Below are 14,950 nucleotides of genomic sequence, written 5' to 3' on the forward strand. Positions count from 1 at the left end.
CAGTAGTATAGTGGGAAACAAGTAGCAGTGTAAGGGTGACAGTGGTGAAATAAAATGAAATATAGTAAACAAACTCTGTGTAAATAACTCTGCAATATATACATGTGCAATATGCAGAAGTTCCTGAGGTTATGAATGTGTTCAATATTTCTGGGATTTACATAGTAAGGACAGTCTTTTTTTAGTCGGAGGTACTGAGAGCTGTGCTGTTGTGCAGTCTGATGGCTGAAAAGCACCCCCCCCCCCAACTGCTTTGAGGCACACGTTATTAGAACAATCTAATTAATATATTAAGAAGATTTGCATATTAATATTGAATCTATGTAGACACACGTAAAAACACGATATAAATTAGAACACAATTGTAAACACATACAACATTCAAATAAAAGTGCTTGAAGTTACTGTATTGAGGTCACAGTTGGTAGTCAAAGAGTTTGGAGAGCAGGGTTGTTTTTTTAGTGTGGTTTTAAATCAGTCTACAGATGGGGCCTATCTTATATTTTCAGGAAGCTGATTACAGTAACAGGCAGGGTTGTACAGCGTAACTACAAGCTGCTTCCTCATGCTCAGTGTTTAGCTGAGACAACTTGATAGACCCCCCCCCCCCCCCCCCCCCCCCCCCCCCCCCCCCATGATCTGAGGGTTCCTGTGAGTTCATAACATTATGAGGTTGAGTTTTTCTTTTATCTGGACACTCGAAGTGTCACATTTAATTATTTTTAATATTTCCCATTGTTTTATGTGCTCTCAGGGAAGTGAACAAATTGCATATTTTTATATTTTTCAAATGAAAGAAGACATCCTCGACAATACATTAATAGATGATGGCTATGAACACCTGAAATCTGTAATGTAGTGATAAACTGAACTATCCCTTCTTCTAAAATTAAGGTTTTCTTAAACTATGATCTTTGTATCTGCGGTTTCCTCCAAAACTGATACATAGGGTAGTGTGAAATCGGAAAAAGCAATTATTAGAAAAAACACGTGCTACCAAGTGGCTGCATATAGTACATGAGATTTCCTTCTGCATTTCACGAGCTCATCTTTGGTTGTATAAAGGTTCATTCTTCCTCCTTAAAAGTATTACTGTAGTTTAAAAAAAACCTACCAATTACAGATAAAAAAAATAAAAATAAATACTCCTTGAAATATCTGAACAATCTAGTAATCAACACTGAATAATGGCACTGTCTGCTTACTTTATCAAAAAGATGTAATTATGAAGCACCCTCCTGTGGTAACAGTTATGATTACACGAAAAGCTGTATATTCACCTCTGAAGATTTGAACAACAAGCATGACCACTGGGAGGTAGAAAGACAGTTTTATTGTTGAGTTGATCCATTTCTGAATTACGGGGCTTACATGTTCTCCAACTACGCTAAAGACACAATGACAACTGTAAAGAATGAAGATCATCCTCTACTATCTCACAGGCACATTGCGTTCCAATTGATTGGGGGTGGCAATAATATATTCATGACAGTAATATTTGCCATAAAGCAGATATATTCCAGAAAGTTACACCCTCTAGCAAGTATGTGCACAAAGATTAGAGTCAAATGAATAAGCCTTGTATTGTCAGTTATATCTTCAAGAGTGAATCAGAAGGACAGCCTTTCATTACACATTTGAATAAGATTATACGATTTAATGAAACTGTCCAGCACAACAATAACAGAGCAATAACATCATTCTGAATTAATTATCTTTTCTTTAAAGGAATAACGATATTTCTTGGATGTAAAAATCACGCTGTTGCTTTCCACATATGAAGTGCTCTGAATCTGAAACTATGTGGCAGAGGTTAATCTAAAGACAATTTTACTGCAGTCAATTCTTTCCAAAACAAGTGCTTATATTATTTATATAACTATATATAAACATTTGTTTTGTACTATATAGTGATTAACCTCTCCACTTCCTTACACATAGGTGGACTTCATAGTTGTATCCATTGCAGACCTCTCACTCTGTCTCCCACAGTGCTACTATCAGCAGAGACAAGTCCAGATTTGGTTAGAGATAGAGTGGGAGGAATGTGTATGAAGTTGGGACAGTTTCTATCATGAATCTTTCAACCACCCTCTCCATGGCCCATGTAATGGCTGATGGTGACAGAGTGGGGTGGATATGAGATGCTATCACTGGGGCAACTGGAGCAATGTGCCCTGCCCTGGGGGCAGGTAAGTGACGTTGCGGGAGCGGGACAGCTGGAAAGCGATGTCCTCGGCTGCCTCCAGCTTACGTAACTCTACCAGACCATCACCAGCTTCCATCAGGGAGTTTGCAATAAGCAAGGCAGCCTGGGAATCTCCCTCTGCAGAGATGATGGCAGCTTGCTTCTGTTGCTCTGCCTTTCAGAGGACAAATTTTAAGGACATTTTATTAGCTGCTTTATTCATTTTAATGACATTTTTATTAGCGGCTAAACACAGTTACTGTGTTTCAACCTTGCAAATTTTAACCATACAAAGTTTTTAAATGCAAGCATTATAGGGACAACCTGTGTGTTAAAACTATTACCTTTTCCACAACGAATCGGGCCCTCTCAGCCTCCTGCTGGGCCACCTGCTTCATTTCAACAGCCTCCGTAAATTCCTTGCCAAAGGTCAAGTGTGTCTGAAAGAACACATTTTAATTATTTTCCACAGTCAAAATCAAACCAAAACAACTTACAGTATTAAACAAATAACTGATGCATAAAGTTTTGCCAGCAGCTTCATACCAGTGAAACATCATCCAAGATAAGGCCGAAGGTGGAGGCTCTTTCTGTAAGGTCCTCACTGACCTGCCGAGACACGAGCTCTCTCTGGGTGATGAGCTCACCAGCATCAAACCGAGCCTGTGAGAGACCCACACACACACACGATAGTTTATACAAGAGAGGCTTGTCATCTTACTTAACCAAACATATGACCTGTTCATTAGTAATTCCTCTTTTTGACTGATACTCACCACTACAGCCTTCAAGACCTCTGTGGTGATAGATGGTAACACCCTCTCATCATAATCCTCTCCAATACTGGTGAAGATGCGGGGGAGCTGGCCGCTCACAGGCCGAAAGAGGATACGCAATGTGATGTTTACATTCTGCAGATCTGCGGGGTGAATGGTTTAGAGTTACTCATACTGCACATAAATAAGTGAAGGAGAATACTGTTTTTTCATAGTCTAAACCTTTCTGTGTATCGTTACATTTGGTCGTTAGCTGTGTCAGTTATTATATTTTCTACTAATAGAGGAAAGATGACTTTGGAAGGAGGCTGGTCACATATTTAAACATATACAGCCTACTGAGTTTAGAGGAACACAGAGCATGTATGAGCCAAAGCAGAGGACAGCATAACAGCAGTTAATGTGATAATTGATGTACCTTTGCTGCCTGTGATGACGGGCACATTACGTGGACGGGAGCGGCAATCAAAGACGATAGGTTTCTGAACCCAAGGAATGAGGAAGTGGGTTCCCTCTCCAACGACTGCTTCTTGAACTCCTCGGAACCTGTCAAATATTACCGCCCGGTGCCCTGCATCAACTGTGGGAAGAACAATAGTTAGGCTCAAAACCAAAAGTTTTATTTATACAGAGTACAGTTTGTATTGTTTAAAGCTGAACAACTATCAATAAACTAAAAAAAAAACCCTGGGTTGTATATTCTGACCTCACAAATGTTTACAGTGTCCAGAATAATATAATTTTTCCCCAGGGCAAAACCACCTTTTAATAGCAATGTTTCTATTACTGCCACAGCAGGAAGAGGAGAAGAGCAAAGCGACACAGTCTGTGGAAATATTGAATGTAAATGTTGACATTGCCTGAGGTGAGCATTTTATTATTAAGTAAGACGAGGAAAACACTTTTTATTATACAACCCTCTGCAGGAGAACACATGAAAACAAAATGGTTTTAACTCCTCCCATAAGATTTGTGTAGGGTGGCGTGCATTTCACCAATGCCAGATTGTTAGCAGCCTGTCACCCAGTTTACAGCCTGTGCAGCTGCACAGAAAGACAGATGCCCACTAGCTGCTGCTTTTCATGTATGTTATGATAAAAAGCATGGCAAACAAAACAGTCATCACAAAAAAGGCCATGAAGCTATCATGTTTAACTCAGACTAAGTAGTAACAACACATATGTGGCTGGGATCAAAGATGACATACAGACTGGACTCTTTGTCCCTGCTGTCCTTTGAAAGAGAACTGACTGAAGCGTTGGGACTATTATGAAATAATGTGTGTGTGTGTGTGTGTGTGTGTGTGTGGTTTATGTGGCCATCATAATACCAATAATACCAAACTATGTTCATGTGCCATTTTAATGATACTAAGCATGTTGGTGCCATTGTACCTCTATTCACACACTAAATGATGCTGTTGCTCTCAGCTGGGTTAATATGTGGCTGCAAAGTCAAGCTATATGATGCGATTGATGTTTGTCTTGGTGTCTGTAACATTACCTCTGGTGATGTATAAGGCTAGTATGATTAAACTGTGGGGCATTCAGGCAAGTATAGTTTTAATGGCCTATTTTGGTTAACATGTGTTTTAGAACTATTAAGTATAACTGATCTTGGAAAGGCTAGGCCACCACATTTCCTCTGTGCCCACCTAAAGATCTACAGTTTAAATTGCAGCTCCTCCAGTCTGCATGACAAAGTGTCCTTGGGCAAGATTACTGATCCCAAAATTGCTCTTGAAGGCTGTGCTATTGGTGTATGTGAGAATTAGTATTAGATTAGATCTCTTGATGAGCAGGTTGGCACCTTACATGACAACCTCTGCCATCATGAGTTCGAATGTGTGCATGAGTGGGTGAAAATTGATATGTAAAGCACTTGGAGTGGTCAGAAGACAAGAAAGGTACAAAAAAAACTTAATCCATGTACTGTGATTTATGCTTATGCTACTGATCAACACTCACCATTGAACAGCGCAGAGTTCACAACACCTCCACCGATGGCCAGGGCCAGCCCCAGCTTCCCAATAGACTCAAACAACTTGGCCATGACAGCAATCTACAGGCAAGGACAATTATGCAAGAAACTATTAGTACACGTCACTAACATTAGCACTGCGAAATGTGCGAAATGTGACAGTCCTTGAAAAACCCAGGTTATAAATCTCCCCCTTGCAGTGACAGTTGGCTTTGGCCTTGGAGGGAGGGATGCCAAGGCTGAAGGTGTTAGCTTGCTAGCTAGCAGAAAATTAGCTTATGGAGCTAGTTGAGGACTGACACAGCTGGAGGGCTTAGCCAACTAAACCAAGCTGTGTGGCTACGAGCTATAAAACATAAAACACAACATACAGAATATTTAAGATGCACTAAACGGTAGTAAAGCTCGCGTTTGAATAGCACGCCGGGCAGCTGCAACATTACGCATGTTATCTCTGGCTAATCGACCTGCCCATGTCCGCTCTACTCAACACACGTGATAAAACCTTATTTAAGTATGCACGTAAGAATTACCTCTCAAATCCGCCGTGTAATGACGGGTATACAAAGGTTTAACTAAACAGGTAAGTTTTGCAGTGTTAGGAGCACGCTGTGTGTTGTAACTCACCTCAGTTATGCTCAGATGTCTGTGACCTCCACCGGACACGACGTACAACACATGAAATATCTGCTTCACTGCGCATGCGTGCTCCTTGTTGCAACGCAGCTTCTGATTGGACAGAAAGGACATGCCTCTTCTTCTACGGTTCTGTTGCTTTTATTGCGATGATGCATTACTGACACCCAGTGTTTATAGAGTCCACCTTCACTCAGTCGCACATAAATTGATTAAAATGGTCAAATCCACAATCTATATTCTGCAACTCCCAGTACCTCCCGCTCCCACTATAAAAAGACTGATGCTTTCCTTATTATGTAAACCCCAGAAGCATTGCACACATGTAGGCACCTTTGCATATTGCACATTTGTTTATTGCATTTTTATTTACACAGATATTGTTTACTGTATATTGTATTTTATTTCATTTTATTTATTTTTATCACTTTCACCCATACATTGACACTTTTCCCCCCACTATACTGCTGTGCCAATGAATTTCTCCCAAGGGGCATCAATAAAGATACATCTTATCTTAAATCCTGAAGTCATAATAACGTCAAAACATTGTGTAGCTGCAGTGTAGCGTTTAAACTGAACTCTTTTCTCTCAGTTAAATTTAAAGGGGCTTTTTTGGCATAGGAAACGTACCTATTAGAAACTCTTAGCGCTTGTGTCTATGCATGTAAACTAACTATGTGAAGGGAACAATTACATTTTTGGATGTCAGCATCCCCACAGAAAATAACACTACTGTATCTGATCTTAACACTCTTCAGTTCCAGAGGCTGTAATTAAATGCATCTTACTGGAAAATTGTTCTTGGGCAGATAAATTAGTCTGTGTCTTTCACAGACTGACTGTAGCATATTAGACTTTTATAAGGTCAAGATAGGTCAAATAAACCATTCTCTATCACTTCCCTTGGACTGATTTAAGTAGACCCTTAATGAAATTCAAGATGGAGCTATAGTTTTAACTAATATACAGTTAGGTAGCTTAGTCCTGTGGTTCCGAGCCACAATATAAGGGGTCATGAGATGTTTAGTGGGATAGCAAAGTAGACAAAATGAAGCTACACTACTCTTTTTTTTCTTTTACATTTCTCTAATCTTTGATTGTTTTGCAGAATACTGGGCCTTGAACAATATTTAATTATTAAATGATGCAATTTAAAAAGTTCATAGGGTAATCTCTGTTTGGTGGAACTGCTAAACATTAAAAGTCTGCTTTATTATTATTGTAAGTGGTCTACTAGTGGTAGAATATTTAAGGCCTTGTATTTTAGGGCCATGATTTTATTGACATAAATCTTAATCTGAACCAGTGCACTAGTTGTCAGAAAAAAGCAGAATATTTCTCTCTGAAATGTAGTGAATAAGAAGTATAGCGTCCCATATAACTCCTAATTTTACTACAGAGGCCCACATGAGTAAATTAGGCTGCTTCATAGCACTGGATATTGGTCAGCTTTGATTGATTTGGCTCGATTTTGGCCGTCAAATACCAGATGCTTGGTGATTTAATAAACTGTGGGAAGGCTTGATCCATGCCAACAGCTTGTTTTTATTCTGTGAGAAACACAACAGCATGGAAACCATCCGAGGAATCTGCACACATGTAATCTGTGAAACCGGCTCTTGGTCGCCCCCTGTCGAGGATACAACAAACGAAACCAAAGTCATAGTTTCACTTTTCTCTCTTCTATGGTTTGCATAGTGTGGCGAACCTGGAAAGATTGCAACATTGAAGCTACCGTGAAACCTTTGTAAGGTCAGTAATCATTGCAAATCTTGAAAATATTCAACATATTTTGTGACAGATAGTAACAGCTCCTGACCCAAACACAAGATCCGTCGATAGAGCGGTGGGCAGATTGTCAGGTTATACGTGTCTGATGTTTTCACTTCCTCGACACTGCACTCTGTAATGTGGCTTTCTCACTCGCTTCGAATGATACATTTTGACATCCTGTTAACATTCACATTTTGCTTATATTTTTGCAGGTTGGTTGCAAGTTAGGCCAGAAAAGTGTAGAAGCTTGATAACCACTTCAAATGCAAGTCGTGTGTGTTCATCCACATTAACATCCAGTTAATAAAAATATAGTTTAGGCTTTTTAAGGTTTTGTCAATTATTTGCCATAAAGACTGCAGCAAATTATGGCGGGGGAGGGGGTAAGGGGCGTTAACTGTGACCTTAGTTCTACATAACCTAGTGTGATTTGCTGTAAAAGCAGGAAACAGATTGCATATGATAATACAGAGCGAATCTCTCAGTATTTATAGTTTTAAGGTCAAATGTCATAGCCTGTCATTGTCTTAGCCAGTAATTATTTTAAAGAAATCAGTTAAGAGGAGCTTGAGGGACACCTAATAAATGTGAAATCTTTGCTCAGACTTGGAATAAAAAGCCTAATATGTAATGGCAGCTGAAATGGAAGTTTTTGGGTATGTTGATGTACTGTCCTGGTAACCTCCAATAGAGGGTGGTAGATGATAAAATATGTCCCTCTTCCCATTTGCAAGGGTGGGGTCTTTGAATGGTTGCCTGATACTAACATTAACAGCTTTCACAAAGAGGTGTTGTGTTTTTGTTTTTTTTGTCATCATCATGTTGATGCACATGCTCATCGTTTCGACAGAGTAATTTTTGTGTTGCTGTCCTGCAGTCACTGTGAGGTTCTTCTTCACAGCAATGGTTTTGTTTTTCCCAGCAGATGGCAGAGCTGGGCAGGACTGTGAGGGTGAGTGGTCTGCCTACAGACATTGAGGATGACAGGTTGAGAGACAAACTATTTATCCACTTCCTGAGAACTAAGAATGGAGGAGGGGAAATTGACTCTGTTGCCATTGATGAGGCAACACCTGACTCTGCCCTCATCACCTTTGAGGACAGTGAAGGTTAGTAAATTCAGGATGTGCGCATGTCTGCGCATACAAAACCTTTTTCTGACTACTTAATTTATTCTATATAAGAGACATGTTGGTAAGAAAACAATGCATTATTATATTAACTATATGAACACCAAGTTCTCACAATACGACAATGAATGCTTAATTAACTCACTCTAAAGACCCCCAAATTTAATTGTAATGATTTTCAGAGTATTAGTTAGGTATTGCGCTATGTCGGCTGTCACCAGTGATTTACAGAGCTGGAATTTTGGCATGCAAGTCAATGAAGTGGCCAGTGGTAAAAGTGCTTAGTCAGGATGCTTCACAGGCTGAGATTGATTTCCCTCTGGTGACCCCTCTCACACAGTGGCACAGAGAGTTATTCAACATAGCTGGCACATTCTGGAAGTGGATGGGAAGAAGTATGAACTCATTGTAACTGAGCATCACGAGAGCCTGGACCCAGACAAGGTATATTTAACTATAATGCTGGAAAATTTCTCAACAAATATTGAATATAAAATCCAAGGGTGTTTATTGTCTCTCTTCTTTTATTATCATAGGTCATCGTAAGTTTGTCAGCGACTGTAGACTACAGCCAACTTTCAGGAGGAATAATAGCATTGACAGGCCTACATAGGAACCACCCTGATATCCAGATAAACTACAATGTTACTAAGACATTGTGCACTGTGCAGGGCGCCTATTGCAAAGTCCAGGCTGCCTTGGCAGAACTGCTCGCACAGTCTGGAGGTTCACAATCAGCAGAACATAAAGACTCAGCTCAACCCGCTACCAGTGCCCCCAAGTCTACTCATACAGTGCAAAAGCATCATACTTCGGAGCCAGAATATTCCAGCAGGACACCAACTAAGCAAAGAGAACAAAGAGAGAAAGCTAACATTGGCAGGCCTTCTGACAAGCGCAGCTCAAGCTCACATAGAGACCTTGCACCTGATGGATATGACTGGGATGATACAGGGCAGCTGCAATGTAGAGCTCTGCAGCTGCCTGGGCATCCGACCATGTCAGAGTCAGAGGACCACTCACTAATTCTGGATGCAGACATGTTCCAGTATTTGCAGAAATGCTGTAGGAAGGAATACCAGCATATCCTTAGTCAGCATGGTGTTGAGGTGGTGGATGTGACAAATCAGGGCTTGACTACTCTGTATCTGCAGGTTGCATCAGCAGTAGGGGAGGATGGTCAAGAGAAAGAGCGTTTGAAGTTGGCAAGCAGGGCAATAAGTAAGTTTTACCAGGAGAATGAGACCAAGATCTGCCGAGCTCAGCTATCTAAGAATATCTTGTCTCCCAAGGGAGGCCTGCGAAGGGCTATTGAGAAATTAAGTGTCAGACTTCCCAAGCTTCTTCTGAATGAAGATGAGAGTAATGTCTATATTATTGGGAGCAGCAATGATGTGTCGGAGGCTAAGCATTTTTTTCTCCTGGACCACGGCCATGAAGAGAGAGGTAAAAAAGAAGATGTAGCCAGTCTTCTTAAATATCCCTCTTATGATTCAGGTTCATCAACTCCTGGTGTTGAGGAGAGATTTTCTTTGTCCCCTGCAGGACCGTTGGATGTTAGGATAGATCAAATGCTGCAGTCAGAGGAGAATGAGAGGAGAGATGAAGGAGCCAGAAGGTATAAACTTGCCGCACGGTTTAAGGATTCAGGGCTGTCTGTATTAGGGAGTCGACCAGGGGACTTCACTGTACGGGGGTTCTCATCACCCAGTAGACAAACACGCCCTGGCCCAATGTTAGGGCATGATGTTCTGTCAGAAACCACAGGGATTGATGGTGAAAGAGTCTCTAGTGCAGTAGCTCAAAACACTGGAGGTGACATCTTGTTTAAGAGTGGAGATGCTTTGCATTCATCTGCTTCTATGCAGAGTAAAACCTCCTTGAACTCAAATTTAATGGATACTCGACCCAAGAGTGCAACAGCCCTTGGCACAACTCAGCCCAGTCTGTCAGGAAGTACTACACTCCCGCCTGTTGGGTATGGGTCCACGTTAAAGCGATCCAGCAGTTTTTCGGGAATGCCTGAGCATAAAGCTGAAGGTAAGGGTCAGAAGTATCAAGATGACTCGGGCAAGTCCAGTGTGAGAGTCAGGGGCAGGTCTTCTAGCTTCAGTAACCAAAAAGGGAGGGACAAGCAAGACGTCTATAAAGCAGAGATTACAGTTTTCACTCTCCTGTGGCATCACATAAAGGAGGCCTACAACATGCGAGTGGAAGACCTGACTTCTGATGTCCAGATAAAAGAGAGTGGCCCACAAAGTAGCAGGGATTTGACTATCATCATAAGAGGGGCAGTTTCCTCCAAAGTAAGCTCATGTCAGATAGGTTTACAGAAGCTGATTGACACGGTCCATGCAGACTTCTCTGTGCAGGAGATACACTTGTCAGACCTAGGTGTGGCTGACCCAGCAGATGAAACTTTACAGGTTTGTTGTACTGAGGTGCGTAACCGGTTCAGGAAGGTAACTATCCAGACTTTAAGCAATAGCATATTTCTTTTGGGCCCAAAGCAATTGTGTTCTCAGGTAGGTGCTTCACTGCGGGAGGTATTTTCTGGAGATTTGGGCCAAATACCTGAACTACAAGACTTGTCTAGCTTCTCTACATCCATCTTGAATCCGTCCACACATGAGGACCAGAGTACTAGTCTGCAGGGTCATAGTAATGCTCAGGTTACACTAGAGAACCAAACAGGCAATGATTTTGAAAACAGTAGAAGTCAGGAAGGGAGAACAAACTTTAGGGGTGACTTTTATGAGACCGAGCTTCTTAATGGATCTTTTAGGCAACCATTAGTGGGGAAAGATCCTGTCATTAAGGAGAAAGTTAAAATGGCAGGCACTGTGGAGTTGGATGGACAAAAGATTGAGACATTTGCCAACCTGACAACAAAAGGAAATGATGCAAGCGCAAGACGTGTAAATGGTGTTGGATCAACATCAACTCATGTTGATAAAGAAATGGGCCTTCAGGAGAAAGAGACAACCAAACAAGGAGAGATCCAGGACACCCCAGAGGAGTCCAGGTTAGGTCAAGCGGACCTGGGGCCCATCTGTGTGTGTGGGGAGAGGGGGGTGTCAATGACAAGAACCGATTGTGGTGTTGCTATGTGCTTTAAGTGCCTGGACACTGTGCATATCCATTGCAGAGTTTGTGATGGGAAAGAGCCGACACCCCGAGGCATCCAGGGCCAAATGAGCTACTCTAAACTAAATATCATTGTACCAGGTCACAACAAGACTTTTGCTATCAAGATCACTTACCGAATTCCTGATGGCATCCAAGGGGTGAGATGATTATTTTATATGCATTGTCACTGATGTATCTGAGACTTTTTACAGAATATACTGAAATGTGTAATAAAGGATAGGTTCACAGTTTTTCAGGTTTGTCAAAACAATAGTCAAGTCCCCAAGTGAACATTTACACATTTGCTGCTGTAATCATTCCTCCTGTTCATATTGACCATTAAGAGATCCCTTCTTACTACACTTACAATATAATTGATGGGGGAAAAAATCCACAGTCCTCCATCTGGGCAAAAATGTAATTTAAATGCTTTCTACAGAGGCTTCAGATATCCAAATGACCCAAATCAAGTAGATATCTTCCAAAGTTAGTCTTTTTTTCTTTAGTGCTGAATTCCTTCGTTTTGTTACATTTTGTCCAATGCAGCTGAACAGGAAAACACTGTCCGTTGAGACACAAAGAAGGTATTCTTTACTAAAAAGACCGTAGCTGTGAAAGATATCCAATTTTTTTGTCGAAATCAAACAGCTGTAGCCTCATATCATCCTCATAAAGTTTTAAACACACACACTTCACAATTCACATTGAGTGCTGTGGATTTTGTCCCACATCACTTATATTGTAAGCACATTAGCAGGGGGATCTTTTAATGGTCAGTATGAACAGAAGGAATGATCACAGCGATCAAAACCTGTTCCACTGTTGTATTAAGTCAGACTTTTACTGATTATAGACGTTTTATCTGCTTTACATCTTTACAGAATGTTGACATTTTCTGCAGGACCTTTGTTAAACAGCAAATATATGCAGACATAGAATTAAGATGTGTATAATTTTTTGATGAAAAATAATTTTTATTTTTATAGTGTTATAGTATTCTGAATTGTAGTGTACTGGAAAGTTTTTTTTGTTAACAATGACCAGAAATGGTACCAGACAGAACGCACTTATTTAATGTCAAATGTCAAAAAAACAGGCTGCAGCACATTCTCACCCTCTATGCAGGGTCTTTTAGCTTATGCATGATGGTATCTAATGATTTTTTTCATTTTTTTGTTCTTTACTTTACATTGTACCAGGAGGACGACCCTTCTCCTGGAAAACCATTTTATGGAGGCGTATATGAAGCCTACCTTCCTGACTGTGAGAAGACCAAGAAGCTTTTGCCCAGGCTGAAGAAAGCCTTCAGGCAGGGACTCACCTTCACAGTGGTCAGCAAAGAGACAGAGGCCAGGGTTACCTGGGATTGCATCCCACACAAGACCAGCCTACAAGGAGGCAAATCAGGGTGAGTGAGGCTACTAAGAATGTCTAACTGAGTTGCAGAAATAAAGGTCACAAACACTAGACCATGTATCTGAGATGAACAGTCTTCTTTTTTGTCTCTCTCAGGAATGGATACCCAGATTCCTCTTACTTGAATCGCTTGTCTGAGGTCTTGGCCTCACATGGGATTAAGGAGACACCAGCCAAGTCTCAAGAATAAGAAACAGTCAGAGAGTTTATGTAGTTTGTACTTTTTATCTTTTTGTGGCAATGCCATTTGCACTGTATTTGTTGATTCGTCCCAGATTATGCTGTTTTGTAGAGCAAAAAGCATTCTTATACAAATTCCAGTCTATTGAGTTTTAGCTCTTATTGCAGCTATTTTGTTTTTTTTTTGTTATAGAACTTGCCTCAATGTTGTTCAATTTTCCCTAAATGTCTGACAAATCACAAACATCTTCATTATTTTTGTAATTCCTGACAATTTATAGCTTCAGCTTTATTTTGTATGAGTGCATTTTATACTGTATAGTGTGGATAGTTTTATATATATGTATACATTTTATACCGTCCCAAATGGTTTTAATGATTGTTTACTACAGAATAATTAATTTAAAGAAATCTGTCTTTGCTTTTCTCCTTTTTTATTTTCAGTATGGGCACAGAAATAAAAAAAGCACATCTCCTGACTTTTTGTTATGCTTTTTTTATTAGTCCTGGAAAACATGTAAGGCATATGGTAACATTACACACTGAAGCGTTACAAGCTCTAGAGGCCATGTGGACAACATGGCACCACGCAGTAAACCCAGAGTCAAGCACAGAAGCAGCATCAATTCAAAGGGTTTAAAAAACAAAGTAGAGACGAGAAGAGTGTTGTTGCAACTAGGGGAGAAAAAAACCAACACAAGGAAGGACAGAGTAGAGGAGATCTAGCTTAGAAATCAACCTGTTGGGTATGCCTTGTAGAAAATTACCAGTGGTGACTGACTTCTAAAAGGGTAGTGTGTAGCAGAATGGATGTGAAGTGAGTTTCTGAAGCATTCCCAGAGATAGGTTAAGGTGTGTCATGAATGTACCAGGCCATGCTGAAGGTGACAACAGGGAGTCAGGTGGCACAGGAGGCAGTGGATTGGCTTCAGTTGGCAACTTGATACGACTGGAAGGGCTTTCTCCCTCACACCACGCCACTACATGACTACTAAACTAACATGAAAGAGACGGTGAGCTGTACATACACACATGCCTTTTTTTTCTGGTTGACTAAACATGCATCCTAGTACTGTACATGACAAGTCAGGTTGTACTTTCTTAGCATCTCTGCAATGTTGTGATTGTGGTGCATTGCAATACCTTAAACAAGACTGCTAAGAAAACAAATAGCTGCAAGCAGATGTGAGTGAAGATGAGTGAAGACAGCAGCTCTGAATTTGGAAATAACCCATACACAGAGCCCTCTCCTTTGGACTCAGAATACTATTGGTGTGAAGGAAAATTGATGTGACAGTTTGTGCAGTGAACTCAGTGGAACAAAATGTTTTTGTGAATGCAAAATATGTGAATTATTACATGATGAAAACTGCTGTTTGGAATGACCTGAGAAACCATATAAAAGTGAAAGAAATTCACCTCAAAGCTGAACGGTGGGTGCCTGTGAGGGACTTCAGCAATACAAGCCAAGACAGACAGAAGAATAGCTATTGGAAATATTACACTCATTGTCCTAGTGCATTTTTTTAGACTTAAAACTACGAGTGTTTATTAGTAATATCAAATCTAGAACTGCAAATGTTCAGAAATGTTCATTTTTACTTAAAAACACTGTTTTACTACTGTGCATCTCTGAGTTGCTAAGTACTCTTGCATACGTGTCTGCAATGACTGGGAAACCATTTCAAGATGACATACATTGCAGCTTCACCACGATGGAAAAGCGCTCAGGCAGCAGG

General features: G+C 40.6%; 2 protein-coding genes across 3 annotated transcripts; one reads left to right on the forward strand and one right to left on the reverse strand.

Moving 5' to 3' along the window:
• Window positions 1–1,316: 1,316 nt before the first annotated feature.
• phb (prohibitin) lies at window positions 1,317–5,638 on the reverse strand. Its single transcript, XM_053337942.1, has 7 exons — window positions 5,572–5,638; window positions 4,932–5,025; window positions 3,383–3,544; window positions 2,965–3,107; window positions 2,735–2,851; window positions 2,533–2,628; window positions 1,317–2,363 (listed from the first exon to the last, which is right to left on the reverse strand). Exons 2-7 carry the CDS (start codon window positions 5,014–5,016, stop codon window positions 2,151–2,153), a joined length of 816 nt encoding a protein of 271 aa, XP_053193917.1. The 5' UTR covers window positions 5,017–5,025; window positions 5,572–5,638; the 3' UTR covers window positions 1,317–2,150.
• A 1,582-nt stretch (window positions 5,639–7,220) lies between these two features.
• Window positions 7,221–13,684, forward strand: si:busm1-163l24.3 (uncharacterized). Of its 2 annotated transcripts, none has more exons than XM_053337923.1 (6): window positions 7,221–7,335; window positions 8,282–8,465; window positions 8,827–8,930; window positions 9,023–11,773; window positions 12,815–13,023; window positions 13,128–13,684. In XM_053337923.1, exons 2-6 carry the CDS (start codon window positions 8,282–8,284, stop codon window positions 13,219–13,221), a joined length of 3,342 nt encoding a protein of 1,113 aa, XP_053193898.1. In that variant the 5' UTR covers window positions 7,221–7,335; the 3' UTR covers window positions 13,222–13,684. The 2 variants fall into 2 exon arrangements, with proteins under 2 accessions (XP_053193898.1, XP_053193899.1); XM_053337924.1 differs by lacking the exon at window positions 7,221–7,335 and having other exon boundaries at window positions 8,233–8,465; window positions 9,023–11,511; window positions 11,635–11,773.
• Window positions 13,685–14,950: the final 1,266 nt, after the last annotated feature.

This window comes from Scomber japonicus, chromosome 18 (genome assembly GCF_027409825.1).
Source record: "Scomber japonicus isolate fScoJap1 chromosome 18, fScoJap1.pri, whole genome shotgun sequence".
NCBI classification, from domain to species: Eukaryota; Metazoa; Chordata; class Actinopteri; order Scombriformes; family Scombridae; genus Scomber; species Scomber japonicus.

Excerpts from the sequence above, each read along its gene's own strand:
- si:busm1-163l24.3 (XM_053337923.1), top strand. The coding sequence starts at position 8,282 with ATGGCAGAGCTGGGCAGGACTGTGAGGGTGAGTGGTCTGCCTACAGAC. Across the intron at positions 8,931-9,022 it reads AGAGCCTGGACCCAGACAAG|GTCATCGTAAGTTTGTCAGC; the intron begins GTATATTTAACT and ends TTATTATCATAG. Across the intron at positions 11,774-12,814 it reads TTCCTGATGGCATCCAAGGG|GAGGACGACCCTTCTCCTGG; the intron begins GTGAGATGATTA and ends ACATTGTACCAG.
- phb (XM_053337942.1), bottom strand. The coding sequence starts at position 5,016 with ATGGCCAAGTTGTTTGAGTCTATTGGGAAGCTGGGGCTGGCCCTGGCC. Across the intron at positions 2,629-2,734 it reads TCTTGGATGATGTTTCACTG|ACACACTTGACCTTTGGCAA; the intron begins GTATGAAGCTGC and ends GTGTTCTTTCAG. Across the intron at positions 2,364-2,532 it reads CCCGATTCGTTGTGGAAAAG|GCAGAGCAACAGAAGCAAGC; the intron begins GTAATAGTTTTA and ends GTCCTCTGAAAG.